Source organism: Rhinatrema bivittatum, chromosome 1 (genome assembly GCF_901001135.1).
Source record: "Rhinatrema bivittatum chromosome 1, aRhiBiv1.1, whole genome shotgun sequence".
Lineage (NCBI taxonomy): Eukaryota > Metazoa > Chordata > Amphibia > Gymnophiona > Rhinatrematidae > Rhinatrema > Rhinatrema bivittatum.
This window is the reverse complement of record NC_042615.1, coordinates 750,288,200-750,303,064: the sequence shown is the minus strand read 5'-3', so window position 1 is coordinate 750,303,064 and position 14,865 is coordinate 750,288,200. Positions and strand designations below refer to the sequence as shown.

The 14,865-nt window shown below is 42.5% G+C and overlaps 1 protein-coding gene across 2 annotated transcripts in view; it reads right to left on the bottom strand.

The window, feature by feature from the left end:
* NUP155 (nucleoporin 155) overlaps positions 1 to 14,865 on the bottom strand; it is a 304,350-nt gene that overhangs the window by 285,953 nt on the left and 3,532 nt on the right. For both annotated transcript variants that reach the window (XM_029578544.1, XM_029578554.1), the window contains exon 2: positions 6,018 to 6,155. In XM_029578544.1, coding sequence (XP_029434404.1) covers positions 6,018 to 6,155 — 138 coding nt within the window. The remainder of the gene's footprint in view (positions 1 to 6,017; positions 6,156 to 14,865) is intronic.

Genomic DNA, 14,865 nt, shown 5'->3' with positions numbered 1-14,865 from the left:
TTCAGGTCTTCCTGGCAGAGAGGCCATGTGCTTAATGACGTAAAACATTTAAACCTGGTTTGTTTGAATCAGGAAGCTCTTCCCCTGAAGATGTGCAAAGATTATGATACAGTGTATCAGGGTGCTTTGGAAGATTGATTTTATAGCGGCTCTTGAGTCCAGATGTTGTGTTCTCAAAGGGTTCCGGTGTGCACTTCCCGTGCTTTGGTGGAGGCATCAGTCACCAGAAACATTTGATACAGAAGAGAGCTCCTTCCTTGACAACTCTTGGGTGCAGCCACTACCATAACTGTTGTTTCAGACAGCAGCAGTTGAATTAATTGATTCCACTGGAGGTAGTAGATGTGAAGATGGATCAATAGAACCACATGGAGACTACTACCATATGTCCAAGGACTACCAGGAGCCATCTGGAGGATGAATATGGAGAACAGAGGAGATTGCAAATACACGATGACATGGTGTTTGCTCAGCCAGGTGGTAGGAATGCGCTTTCATGAATACAGTTTATCCAAGTCATGATGAATCTGAATGCCTGTGTGGGTTCCATGCTTGATTTTTCAAAGCATATCAGGAAACCCAAATGATATTTATTTATTTATAATTTTTTATATACCGCCGCTCATCAGAGATATCACGTCGGTGTACAGAGAACAGGAACTTACGCCGGGGCGTTATACATTTAACAATGGCTAAAATATAGGTAATTGTACATAAAACAAGTAGGAGTAATTAAATCAAGACAATCATTTAGGTGCAGCTTAACTGAACTGAGTTAAACAAAGCTGGAAAATATAAGGATTCTAGGAAAATTAGGTATGAGGTTAGGGAAGGATAAAGAAGAAATAGGATTCTAAATTAGAGGTGGTAGGAGGTGGGAGAAGCAGAAGGGAGAGGAGCACTTAGATTGCAATTAGGAGCAGTTGTAAAGAAGGGTATTGAAAGTAGTAAGCAGATATAAGGAGAAATCAGATATAAAATCTATGGCAGGGTTTAGAAAATGGTGAACGTCATCCCTTGAGTTTGCTGTAAAAGCAACCATCCAGGTATGGGAAGACTTGTATTCCCTGGCGGAGATGAGCTGCCACTATCGCGAGGCATTTCGTAAACATTCTTGGGGCTTATATGAGGCCAAATGGTGTACTCTGAACTGGTAGTGAGAACTAGCCACCTGGAAGCTGAGGTAGCACCAGTGAAGGATAGTTAGGTATGTGCACGTATGCATCTTTTAGATTCAAGACATCCATCCATTTCTCTTTCCATATATAGTATAAGGCAGGATTGTGCTGAAGGAGCCCATTTTGAATTTCTCTCAGCATATGTATTTGTTCAGGCATCTCAAATAAAAAATGGGCCACAGACCCCCTTGTTTTCTTGGGGATAAGGCAGTACTGGGAACAGAAATCAAGAGCATGTTGAAATGCTGGAATTGGTTCTATCACTTGTTGCTGGAGAAGAGATTGGATTTCCAGTCGAAGCTACAGTAAACCAGAGGGATCCAGATATAGTGTTGATCAATGTGAGAGGGATGGAGGCCAGAAGAAATGCAACCAGTAGCCAGACTGCATAATTTGGAGGACCCAATAATCCTTTGTGATCTGATGCCACTCCTTCCCTCTACTGGGAGAGTCGGAAACAGATTGTTCACCAGGATCAAAAGTTAGGCCCTGGTTTGGGCTGGGCCTGTTATGTAGTTTCCTGCTAACAGTATTCTCTTTGCCAAGGCCTGTTTGGAAGTGACTGTTGACAGTGAACTGCAAAGGGCAGCGGATGGTACTGTTGAAAAAACCAGTTAAGATCTCCTGTGGAAATATGATCACTTCTACCCATACAAACAACGCTGTACTGTGGAGGACTGTTCAGAAGTCATCGAGAATGAATGCACCACCACCTTCCAGTTCTTTATCTGAGTGACCATCTCCCTGAGATTTTCACCAAAAAGATTATCCCCCTAAACAGGAGAAGTCCACCAGATTTTCACGGACATCTTCTCTGATGCTATGTGTTTGAAGCCATACCATATGTCTTGTCCCAGTAGGAACAGAAAAGGTATGTGAAAAGGAATTAAAAAATTCAGATACTGATCGGAGTAGATGATGGTGTTCTTCTGCATCAAGGAATGGTTGAGGATAGTAACTGCTTTGCTCTGTGGTGGACAAGAAAATCTTCAACTTTTGATTGCAGTCAAGAATATACTGCACCATGTAGAAGAGGATGGTAATACATGCAGATAAGACTGAACTTTGAAAAACATTCTTGCCAAATTATCAACAAGTTTGTGGTCTTTTCCTGGGGAAGAATCTGAGTGAATCTCTGTTGCCTTTGTGTCATAGCAGATTCACCTGCTATTGATTGGCGAGGCAGGTAGATGGCACCAAAGCCAAGTGAATGCTGGACTCTAAATTGAGGTCCAACTTTCTTATTGTGGGAGTGACCAAAATGGGGTTTTCCCCACATTCCCATTTATAGAAAACTGAGGATGTTGTGAGTTGCAAGTGCCGCTGATTCGGCTGGAGTGGCCAATATTTGAAGGAGCAGGGATCTTTGTCTTTACTGTAATGGATACCCAGCACCTTGCCTATTTTTTTTTGACAAATCTAGAATAGGCAAAATTCTCTAATGGCAAGGTGTGGTCCAGAGGATCTGGAAGAGGGTCAGGGGTATACCGGAGGAGCTTTCATCCGAGCCTAAAGGTATTGTGCTGCTTAGCCAGGACTCTAGTGACGATGAAGGTGAACTGGGAGGTGCTTCCAATTGACTCAGAGGAGGAACACTGGTCTAAAATCTCTGACTTACTAGAATCCACTGCAAACCATGACAAAGAACCCCTGAGTAAGAGTTCTGATGAGTTCACCCATATAGGTGATATAGGGACTTCAGTCTGTAGTATCATAACATCATAAGAAGTTGCCATACTTGATCAGACCAGGGGTCCATGAAGTCCAGCATCCTGTTTCCAACAGTGGCCAATCCAAGTTACAAGTACCTGGCAAGTACCCAAGCACTAAGTAGATCCCATGCTACTGATGCCAGTAACAGCAGTTGCTAATCCCAAAGTCAACTTGATTAATAGCAGTTAATGGACATCTTCAAGAACTTATCCAAACTTTTTTTAAACCCAGCTACACTAAGTGCACTAACCACATCTTCTGGCAACAAATTCCAGAGCTTAATTTTGCATTGAGTGAAAAATAATTTTCTCCAATTTGTTTTAAATGTGCTACTTACTAACTTCATGGAGTGCCCCAAGTTCTCCAGTTATCCGAAAGAGTAAATAACAGATTCATGTTTACCCATTCTAGCCCTCTCATGATTTTATAGACCTCTACTATATATCCCTCCCTCAGCCATCTCTTCAGCCTTTCCTCATACGGGAGCCATTCCATCCCCTTTATCATTTTGTTCACACTGGAGAAGGTACAGAGAAGGGTATCTATATCTTTTTTGAGATGTGGTGACCAAAATTGTACCCAGTACTCAAGGTGTGGTCTCACCAGGGAGCGATACAGAGGCATTGACATTTTCCATTTTATTCAATATTCCCTTCCTAATATTGTTTGCTTTTTTGACTGCCGTACACTGAGCTGATGTTTTCAATGTATTATCCGCTATGACGCCTACATCTTTTTCCTGGGTGGTAGCTCCTAATATGGAATCTAACATCGTGTAACTACAGCAAGGGTTATTTTTCCCTATATGCATCACCTTGCACTTGTCCACATTAAATTTCATCTGCCATTTGGATGCCCAATTGTCCACTTGCAAGGTCCTCCTGCAATTTATCACAATCTACTTGTGATTTAACTACTCTGAATAATTTTGATTCAGCAAATTTGATTACATCACTCATCATATTCTTTTGCAGATCATTTAAAATCATATTGAAAAGCACCAGTCCAAGTACAAATCTCTGAGGCAGTCAGTTTACTCTTTTCCACTGAGAAAATTGACGATTTAATCCTACTCTGTTTCCTATCTTTTAAACAGTTTGTATGTCCTGTAATGGGTACTTTGTTCCCGACAAGGTCCTGACAAAATTTAACAAGGCACTTATCTTTTTGCTTGTTTTAAATCGTTTTTTCTCATTACAGCATTGCCATGCCTTTTGCACTTCACATCTGTAGACGAAGGGGTCAGGTTGACTGACGCTGCCAATAACATGGGCGCTCACTTGACTTAGACTAGTGGCAGAAGGACTTTGTGTGGAGTCTACAGAACCAGTCAACTCCATAGTGCCATTTACTTCTAACAGGCTGCCTGGTCTCGGAAGAGGATGTCTCGCCAACCTCACCAGGCCAGGACGACACATCAGTCACTTTGATCAAATTGCAGACTTGGTGAGAAGTTTCTATACCTTTCTGACCAAGGAGATGCAAGATACATTCTAGGATCGATTTTCAACTATTACAACAGCATTTGACAAAGTCCCTCTTATGTTCTGTCAAATGAAAAGCAGTTTGGAACGGTGCGAGGTTTTCCCGTCTAGAACTTAAAAAGGGTTGAAGTAAAATTTATTACAAATGATTTGCTGTGGTGAAAGCTTATAATCACGGTAAAGGCTTGCAATAATTGAAGATATTACTAAAGGAAAGATTTACATCAATTGCAGATAATAAAGCCAATGGCTGTGTGAAAGAAAAAAAAATCAGAAAAGACATCATAAGAACTTTAATTGGAAACACAGCAATACTATAAGCAGTAACCAATAGAAAATGACCAAGTATTTTTACAAAAAACAAAAAATGAAATTAAGAGAGTAAAAGACCTGTGAATGTAACAATTGGCTCACAAGAAGTTTCTGAGAATTCGGATCTCTTGCCAGTACTGAGGTCTTCTCTCTATCATAAAAATTTTTTTTCCAAATAATTGTGATAATGAATAAAGGTTAAAAATTTTAATAGCTAAAATTTACAACAAGGTAATCTCATCTATAGTGATTTTTTGCAGCAAAGATTCTAACTATAATGAGATGTGTTGGCAAACCAGCTCGATAAACTGAAATCTGAGGTTAATGCATTAGTAGCTTTGATAGGGTAGAATGTTTGGCTACCTTGGATACTTTGGTAAGCTTTGACAGGTCTTTTGAGGTGTGTTTTGAGGAATCTGGTACAGGTCAACAATCAGTTGCATCGGAGCCATGCCGTGGGTTACTGCACTATACATTGTGGGATCATATCTGATAGGATCCTGAGCACCTTGTTATAGCAGGGCAGATACATTGAAATGTTGTGATGGCTCCAGGGATTGATACCACTTTATCTTCGACGCAGGCCAGCAGGTGAAACTCAACCCCATGACTTTGGCCTGAGCAGACGGGGGAGTTTTTGATGAGCTCCTGCTTAACTCTATTCCCAGTAAGCAGATAAGACTGCACTGTGGGACAAAGATCTACTGCGACTACAGAGAGCTTTTCGCAGTTCCTTGATGTTAAGCGCCCTGGACCTCTACGAGTGTGAGGAAATCCATCCACAGACATAGTAGTTCTGGTCGTGGTCTGGACTGAGGCATCTGTAACCGTTCCTGCCAGTCAGTGAGGGACAATTTTCTCACAGATACAACTTTTAAAAAAACTCACCATAGTTGATTTCTTCTTCTGTCTGGACATGTTGGAAGAGAAGGCCACACTTCCGTGGGATGATTTTTAATAAGATATTGAAAAAAAATTTGAATGGAAAAAAGGTTATAAGCATGCTTGCAGAAAAATCAGAGGACAGCGTTCACATCTATTCTGTGCTTGGACAAAAAACATGACTGAAGAGACTCACAAGGCAATTTCCGCACATGCTCAGAATGGCTCTACACTATACTAATGTGGCAAGAGGAGTCCCTTTGGTGACACCAGATAAATTCACCCACATATAATGGCTAATTCAGCCTACTTATCAATGTAGTTTCTTTTGTTTTTGAGTTGTAAACTTATCTGAAATGAAAATAAAAAATAGAAAAAAAAAATAATTTCCCAATTTCATAATCAGAAAACACACTTTCAGTATGCAGAATAATTTAAATAAGGATACGCCCAAATTGCTCCATGAGCTCAGGAGGTAAAGGGACTCTGCGGATGGCACTAATCTCTGGAAGATTAGGTACTGACAGCAAGCCAGGCCCTTGCAAAGGATAATCCATATCTGACATACCAGAAACTGTGGGGCTCTCTACAACAGAAAACACAAAATATTAGTACTCAGCTTATACACAAAACAACCAAAAGAATAAATATGATAAAAACTAAGACTACATAACTAAACAGTGATTCTAAAATTCCTCCAGGACTTACCTGCCAGGCACAAAACCACACCTGCATTTTACTCCTTCTTCCACTGTCCACCATATGTTGTTTTTTTTTGGGGGGTGGCATTGTGAGTTCACACCACTCTCTCCTCCTCCATTTCCCCCTGCAGCCCTCTTATTTTTTCCTTCCTCTATCTTTCTACCCCTCTTCACTTCTCTCTTCTCCCTTCACTCTTTCATTCTCTCTCCTCTCCCTTATTCACCTTCATTGTTTCCTCTCAGCCCTGTCAATCTCCCCCAGGCCCCTGCAACCAAAGATGCTTCTGCCACCTCCTTCCACTTCCAGTTCCAAGCTAAAGGTGTCACCATCTATCTACAGCAACTATGCCTGCTTGCTGAGAAAATGAATTCACCTCAGGCAAGCGAGTAAGTGCAATTCTGAAACACCAATTAAACAGAATAAATAAAAGTCAACAGAAAAGTTGTAGGTGATACCTTTTCATTGTACTAACCTAATATATTTCTAACTTTCAAGAGATACACTCCTTTTGCCAGGTCAAAGTGAAAAGAGCAGCTTTGACTTGATGAAGGAAGTGTAGCTCTTGAAAACTAGACAAACATACTTATGTATCTACTGGTAAGCAGACAAAAACATGGCTACCATAACTACTTTAATCCATAACTGAACAGAAAATTCAGTATTTGGTTTCTTCCAATTCTAAGAAACCATGTCTCTCAATCTTAATATAATTACTCTCTGAAATGCTGAAATCTGTGACTGTGCAACTTACAATGAGATCTGTCATCTCCTTCTATAGTTCTCTGAAGAAAAGTCCATATTTTCAAATAAGGAAAAACTAAATCCTTTTATTTTTAGTAGATTTTGTCACAAACAGATGAAGTCACTTGAGACTGAGAAAAAACCTTGATAAATCAGCTCCTAAATTTCATTAATTTTATAAGATTGTATATGCCTAGTGCTAGGCAGTATATTACAACATCTGTGTAAAACATGGGAGATTTTTCTGTTCAAATCCTTTCACTGAAAATTAGGCAAGTTTACAATCAATAGCGAATACAACAAGGCGCTTACAAGTAAAAGAATACAGTCGTTTTTAGCCTACTGTAAAATACAAACTAACGTATACTATCACACAGTAAACTATAAGCAATGGCTACAAATTAAACATGCTTCAGATAATATTAGACTATGGTTATTACAAATGCTAAATTAGAACTCATTGGAAAAAAAAAGTCTACTGAACTCCACATAGCCACCCAACTGTTAGTGTCACAATATCTAACCACTGCCTCCTTTTCAAACTTGTAATACAAACAGTATTCCATTAAAAGTGAATATTAAGGTTTGCTGCTTTCTTCCAGTGAGTCAGCACCATCTTAGCAGCTACAGTGAGTTAAAAAAAACCAAAACACACCAAACAAGCAACTTACATTATGAAGGAGGCATCTTGGGACATAAGGCAAGAGATTTAAGCACTACAATCACATAATTCAGAGGATTTGAATCATAATTTGGGAAATCTTCTCCCATAACGCTTGCCAAAATAAATTAGTACTAGGACAATATTATAAAAGATGGGAGATCATAGCATAGCTATATGCCCCTGCTTAGAAAGAGAAAATATAGTAACAACTTGAGGCTGTTGAGTAACCATCTGCACATCTAGATGCAAGGCCCGTAAACTAAGCTCCCATTATCAGTCAGTTAAGCTAAAGTCCATAAACCTATCCGATACCAAGGCAGCCAAGTGAGTGGTTTCTTATTAATCAAAAATTTAAAAATAAACCATAGAATTATCCAAGCTGATGGCCTCCTCGGGACCTGAAATTGTTTACGGGTCTGTTTCAATTTTCCATAGGCGAGATATGGGCTAGAAAGAAAAAATGTTAACTGAATGTAATGAACCATGTGGGAGTGAGCCCTTGTGCTGTGGCATAGTTGATGCAGCCTCTTAAGCAAACCTATTAGGCAAACGCCAGCACCAGGCAAATGTACCCTATAGCGGGACAATCTGGAGCTTCACCTATACCAGCTGCCTCCCCCACAAGTTAAGCCCTTGTGTTCTGGTGGCCAGCAGGACTTACGCAGGTCCCTAGGACGGTGGAGAGAGCAAGAGTCCAATAGCTCACCAGGGTCAAGACAGGTGGTAAGCTGGAAATAAGCCAAAGGTCGAGGCAGGTGGCGGGCAAACATGGTCAGGTCCAAGCAAGAAGTTGATACCAGGAGATCAAGCCGGAATGGACAAAGACACACGAAAGTACTGGACAGACACCGAGAAGAGGACGAGGCTGGACAAGACAAGCAGGAACAAGGAACTCGAGTGCAACATGCACTGTTGATACAGGAGACTTGTTGCTAAGGCATCATGGAGCATCCTGAGAAGTGATATAGGAGGGATCTCTGATATCAAAGACACTGTAGGGACTTTTCCAACTGTGGTCCCCTTAAGATTCAGAGTGCGCCGCATGCACGTAAGGAAGTCCTTGCTGAGGCACGGAGATGGGGCTGTCCCTGCTGTAGGAAAGTCAAGATGGCGTCAGGGGTGAGTGAGGCAGCTCATGAGGACTCCCTGCGAGCTGCCGATCATAGTAGTACCCCCCCTCCCAAAGGACCCTACACCTTTTTCTGGGTTTATGGGGAAAACCTTCTATGAAAGTCTCTGAGCTGGAGATTAGGTACTGAATTTGATTCCTCACCTTATGGGAATCCAAGATCTCCTGGACCTCATACTGGGTATTTTCAACAGGCGCTTCTGTAGGCTGAAGAGGCAATCTGGATAGCTACGATAGGATTGCTGGTTTCAACAGAGACAGAATCTGGAGATACATGGGTAACTTTAGTTTATAGGCTACTGGCCTCATTTGCTGTACAATAGGAAATGGTTCCACAAATCTTGAGGCGAACTTTAGGGAAGGCATTCTAAGGCATAAATTTTTGGAACTCAGCAAACCATGCTCTCCGGTTGGAGTGACTGTGCCAGGCAGCATCCGTTGTCTGCCTGCCTTTTCAAATATTCTGTCACTTTTTACAAGAGATGATAGGTTTTCTGCCAGAGATCCCGGAGTTTGCGCCCCATTATGTTGGCTGCAGGACAAGCAGCAGTGACTGAGACAGGTTGGGATGTACAAGGATGGTGGCCAACTACATAAAAAGATGATGACCCAGTCAAGCTGCTCACATGATAAAACTCCCCACACTGGAGTAAGAATGCCCTCTTGTCTTAGTGTTGATTTACATACGCTCTTAGGAAAGCTTTTAGGCTCTGATTCATTCACTCTGTTTTTCCATTGCTCTGAGGGTGGTAAGCCAAAGTAATCCCAAACTTCTTGTACAGGTTTTTCAGAAAGGAGCCGTTAACTCTACTCCCTGATTTGAGAGAATGTGAAAAGGAAGGCTGTGCAGCCGCAAGATATGTTGGACAAAGAGACTGGCCAGTTCAGGCACTGACAGAAGATCAGGGAGAGGTATGAAATGGGCCATCTTCAAAAATTGATCTACCACTACACATATAGTGTTCCCACTTGAGAGGGGAAGGTCAGTGATAAAATCAGTTACCAAATGGGTACAAGGTTCCTTGGGGTCTGGCAGCAGCTGTAACAACCCCCAAGGCCACGCACAAGAACTTTGTTCATGGCACATGTAGGGGCAAGTGTCTACATATCGCTTCAAAACTGGTCTACATTTGAGGTCTCCAGTAATGATGGAAGATTAATTCCAAGGTTCGGGTAATGCCTGAATGACCTGCCAACTGGGAGTTGTGTGCCCACTGAAGGACCTTCTGATGTAGATGTTGAAGAACAACCATCTTCCCAGGTGGAACTGTTAAGACAGAAGCAACCATGACTCTTGCAGGTCAAATATGTTGGAGAGGTTCTAGAGTGCTTTCAGGGGCATCAGCCCATCAGTTCTTCTCTGCTGGTCGATATCACAATTTAAAGTGAAACCGTTTGAAGTATAGCAAGCAGTCTGCTTGCTAGGGTTCAGTCATTGCACTTGTGCCAATTGTTCCAGATTTTTGTGGTATGTATAGATAGAAGGGGCCAGGCACACTGTGGCTAACAGATGTCGCCATTCCTCCAAGGCTAACTTCACTGCTAGCAGCTCGTGATCTCCGAAGGTGTTATTTCTCTCAGTGGGAGTAAATTATTTAGAGAAATAGGAGCAGGTCACGAGCATTCCATGGTGGTTGTGCTGTAAGAGGACAGCTCCTACTCCAAGAGTAGAAGCATCTACCTCCAGTCTGAATGGCTTAGAAGGGTTTAAGCGGTGCAGCCTTGTCTGATCTGAAGATCTGCGACCCGGTTTGTCAAATATTAAACAAAACTCCCTCAGAAGTTGTTCAGATCCCCCAGAAGGGCAAAGCCCAGGCTAAGGTGGGACCACCCAGCAAGTACAAGATATAAGTATGATCAGATGGGAAGAGGTACTTTTAATTGGAACTGCATCAGACTTGGTTCAGGAAGCCTCTACATTTGGAGGGATCCTCCTCATTTCTTGGAGGTGGAGGCACATGAAGCATGGAGACAATAGGCCATACCAGAGATGTCAGAGCCGGTGCTGCAGGTGTTGGACAGCAGCCATGCCCTGAACATAGCCAGCCATAGTATTCAATTGGTTTTGCTGCAGTTTTAGCTGGTTAGCTAGCACAGCAATGGCAGAGGCCTGAGATGAGTCCGTCGAGCTCATGGCCTCAGCAAACTGTAATGAATGGCATGGGAGTGAGACCTTTGTGCTGCAGCGTAGTTTATTTATTTAAAATCTTTTCTGTACCGTCGTTAAGCTAGTTGCCGTCACAACGGTTCACAATAAGGCACATAATTTCAAACTTAGATGTGTTGATTTATATTAACTAAACAAGTGCCATCAAATACTGTAACAGTTTCATATTAAATATTACTTAGTGGTTGTGATAAGTCATGTCTACTTTAAGTATATCGGCTATAAGATAAGTTGATGCAGCCTCATAGGCGAACCTACAAGGCCTAAGCTGGCAGCTGTTGAACGTGTCCTCTAGCGGGACAGTCTGGAGCTTCACCTATACTAGTCGCCTCTCTTGCAGGTCGAGCCCTTGCTCTGGTGGCTGCCAGGACTTAGGTAGGTTCCTAGGGTGGTAGAAAGAACAAGAATCCAGTGACACACTGGGGTCAAGACAGGCAGCAAGCTTGAGACACAAAGAGAGGCCAAAGGTCAGGGCAGGCAGCAAGCAAACGTGGTCAGGTCTAAGCAAGAGATGGATAGGAGGAGATCAGACTGGAATGGACAAAGACACACGAAAGTACTGGACGAGACACAGAGGAGAAGGCTGGACAAGATAAGCAGGAACAAAGAACTCAAGAACCTGATGTTCTGATCTGGTCATATGGAGGGTTATGTGGAGCTCGAGGGTCGGAAATGACCTTGAGGGCGTTGCCGCCACAATGGGTGATCTGAGCACTGGTCCAGAAAAAGATAGCTTGATGAGAGTGGCATTATAATGGTTGGACAAGAGCACGTCATTCACTGATTTGTCTGAGGAGGATGCAAAGGAGACTTTCTTTTTGGAAGTCTGGGGTCTGGACATCCATGGGTAGATATTACCAGGTGAATATTCCTGTTCGTCACGGGTAAACCTCTTGTATTTCAGCGACTTAAGATCCTGTTGAAAGATCCTTGGCTTTGACACCTTCACTGGTCGTAAATCTGTTTTCAAGAATTATATCACATGCAGATCAGACACTTTTGGAAAATGTTCTTTCCTTTGTCCCTTCACCAAAATGTAACGCCTTTAAAACATTTATTTTTCCAAAGGTTTCTTAGGACTTTAAAGATTCATCTGTTTTTCTCCACTAGACCTAATCCTGATTGCTCCAAGGTTTACTGTAAATCTACCAGACCCTGCAGACCCACTTTAATAACATTGTTTGAAAAACATGTCATGTTCGATATACAATGGTTTGAGAATGAAAATTGTCATTTTTTCAGAACAACTTCACTAAGTCTGACCTTTATGCCTTAAGGTCTCTTGACTGACTCTTCCATTATAGTGAAACCTGCTTACAAGGTGGGAGGCATTGTTCTCATGGATTTGGCTAAGTTAGTAACTAAGGTGGAGAAATACTGAGGCACTGCAGGTGGCACAATGCTTAAGTACTACAGACTCAGCAAACCCCTCTACAATGTCTCTGCCTTCACTAAATACTTTTTTTTTTTAAAACTTCCCTGAGCTCAGCCCTTACTGGCTGAGTACAGAGACGGTCTCCGGCTGCAGGGGGAGAGGGCAAATGCTGTCACCACCACACTCTGCCTCCTGCACCCGCTGCCTTTAAGCTGTTCAATCAGCTATGTCCACACTGGAAAAGCCCACCTACCGAACCAAGGCACACATCTGAGGGACCACGGAAATCACCTCAGGAATTCTCAACTGGGGGAGGGGCCATCTGATATCACCGCAGGAGAGTGGAGCTTTCTTTTTTTTTTTAATTAGAAATTCTCTTTCCAAAATCTGAAGCAATCCCTATAAGGAGATGCATGTCACCATCTGTGGGAGCCTGAGAATACTAGCAGGCTGGGGTCACTGCAGGAGTATTATTAAGGAAGGACAGAGAGGACAGGAAAGGGGGAGGAGTGGCTCTTTATGTCAGAAACAATATCCAAGCATCTGAGCTGCAAGGAAGATGGGGCATCTGTTTTTATTGGAGTGGTTTACAGACCTCCAAATCAAATGGAAGAGCTTGACAGAGATCTGGTTGACGACATCCAAAAGATGGGAAAGAAGGGTGACGTGGTGATTGTTGGAGATTTTAATCTGCCGGATGTAGACTGGAGAATCCCTTCTGCAGAATCTAACAGTAGTAGAGAGATAGTGGATGCCCTGCAAGGGATTCTGTTCAAACAAATGGTAATGGAACCCAAGAGGGAGGGAGCTATACTCGATTTAGTGCTCACCAATGGAGATAATGTCTCTAATGTCCAGGTGGGTGCCCACCTCAGCACCAGTGATCAAACGGTATGGTTTCATATTACAAATAGGATACGGAGAAGTAGCACAAAGACCCGAGTTTTGCAGTTCAAAAACACGGACTTTGACGAAACGGGGAAGTACCTGGAGGAAGAACTAGAAGGCTGGGAGAACAAGAGAGATGTGGAACAAGAGTGGACCAAACTAAAAGGAGCAATTACCAAGGCAACTAATCTATATGTTTGAAAAGTAAAGAAAAGCAAGAGAAAAATGAAACCTCTCTTATTCTCAAAGGAGGTTGCAGACAAAATAAAAGCTAAAAGAACAGCGTTCAAGAAATATAAAGAATCCCAAAGGGAGGAGCACAAGGAAGAATATCTGGTGGAATTGAGGGAGACAAAGAAAGCAATCAAGAAAGCGAAAGTCAAGTGGAAGAAGGACTGCCAAAGAGGTAAAGCAAGGTGACAAATCATTTTTCAGATACATCAGTAAAAGGAGAAAAGTCCAAAGTGGTATACGGAAATTGAAAGGTGAAAAGGATCAATGGATCAAGACAGATGAAGAAATGGCAGAAATATTGAATGAATACTTCAGTTCGGTATTCACTAAAGACCACCCTGGAAAAGGACAGACGCTAGTTAACAAGAAACTGGAGGGGAGCGGAATGGATGAAACCCCATTTACGGAAGAGAATGTAAGGGAAGAGCTAGGAAAACTGAAGGTGGACAAAGCCATGGGGCCTGATGAGGTTCATCCCAGGATACTGAGGGAGCTCAGAGATGTGCTGGCGGCTCCGCTGAATGATCTGTTCAATAGTTCCTTGGAAATAGAGTAGTACTGAGTGATTGGAGAAGAGCGACGGTGGTCCCGCTTCACAAGAGCAGGAGCAGAGAGGAGGCTGGAAACAGGCCGGTTAGCCTCACCTCGGTGGTGGGAAAAGTATTGGAGTCGCTGCTGAAGGAAAGAATAGTGAACTATCTACAAGCAGCAAAATTGATGGACCAGAGGCAGCATGGTTTCACCAAGGGAAGGTCCTGTCAGACAAATCTGATAGACTTTTTTGATTGGGTGACTAAGGAATTGGATAGAGGAAAAGCGCTCGATGTCATCTACTTGAATTTTAGCAAAGCTTTTGATATGGTCCTGCACAGGAGGCTTGTGAATAAAATGAGAAGCTTGGGTGTGAGTGCCTGGATAGCAAACTGGTGAAGAACAGAAGACAATGTATGATGGTTAATGGAACTTACTCTAAAGAGAGCGGTGATGAGCGGAGTACCGCAAGGGTCGGTGTTGGAACCGGTCCTGTTCAATATCTTTGTGAGCGAGATTGCGGATGGGATAGAAGGAAAGATTTGTCTATTTGCGGATGAAGGAATGGAGAGAATGAGACAGGATTTAAGGAAGCTCGAAGACTGGTCAAAGTTATGGCAGCTGAGATTCAATGCCAAGAAGTGCAGAGTCATGCATATGGGCTGTGGAAATCCGAAAGAATTGTATTCTATGGGGGATGAAGGGCTGATGTGCACGGAGCAGGAGAGAGACCTTGGGGTGATAGTGTCTAACGATCTGAAGTCGGCAAAACAGTATAACAAGGCGATAGCTAAAGCCAGAAGAATGCTGGGCTGCATAGAGAGGGGAATATCGAGTAAGAAAAGGGAAGTGATTATCCCCATAT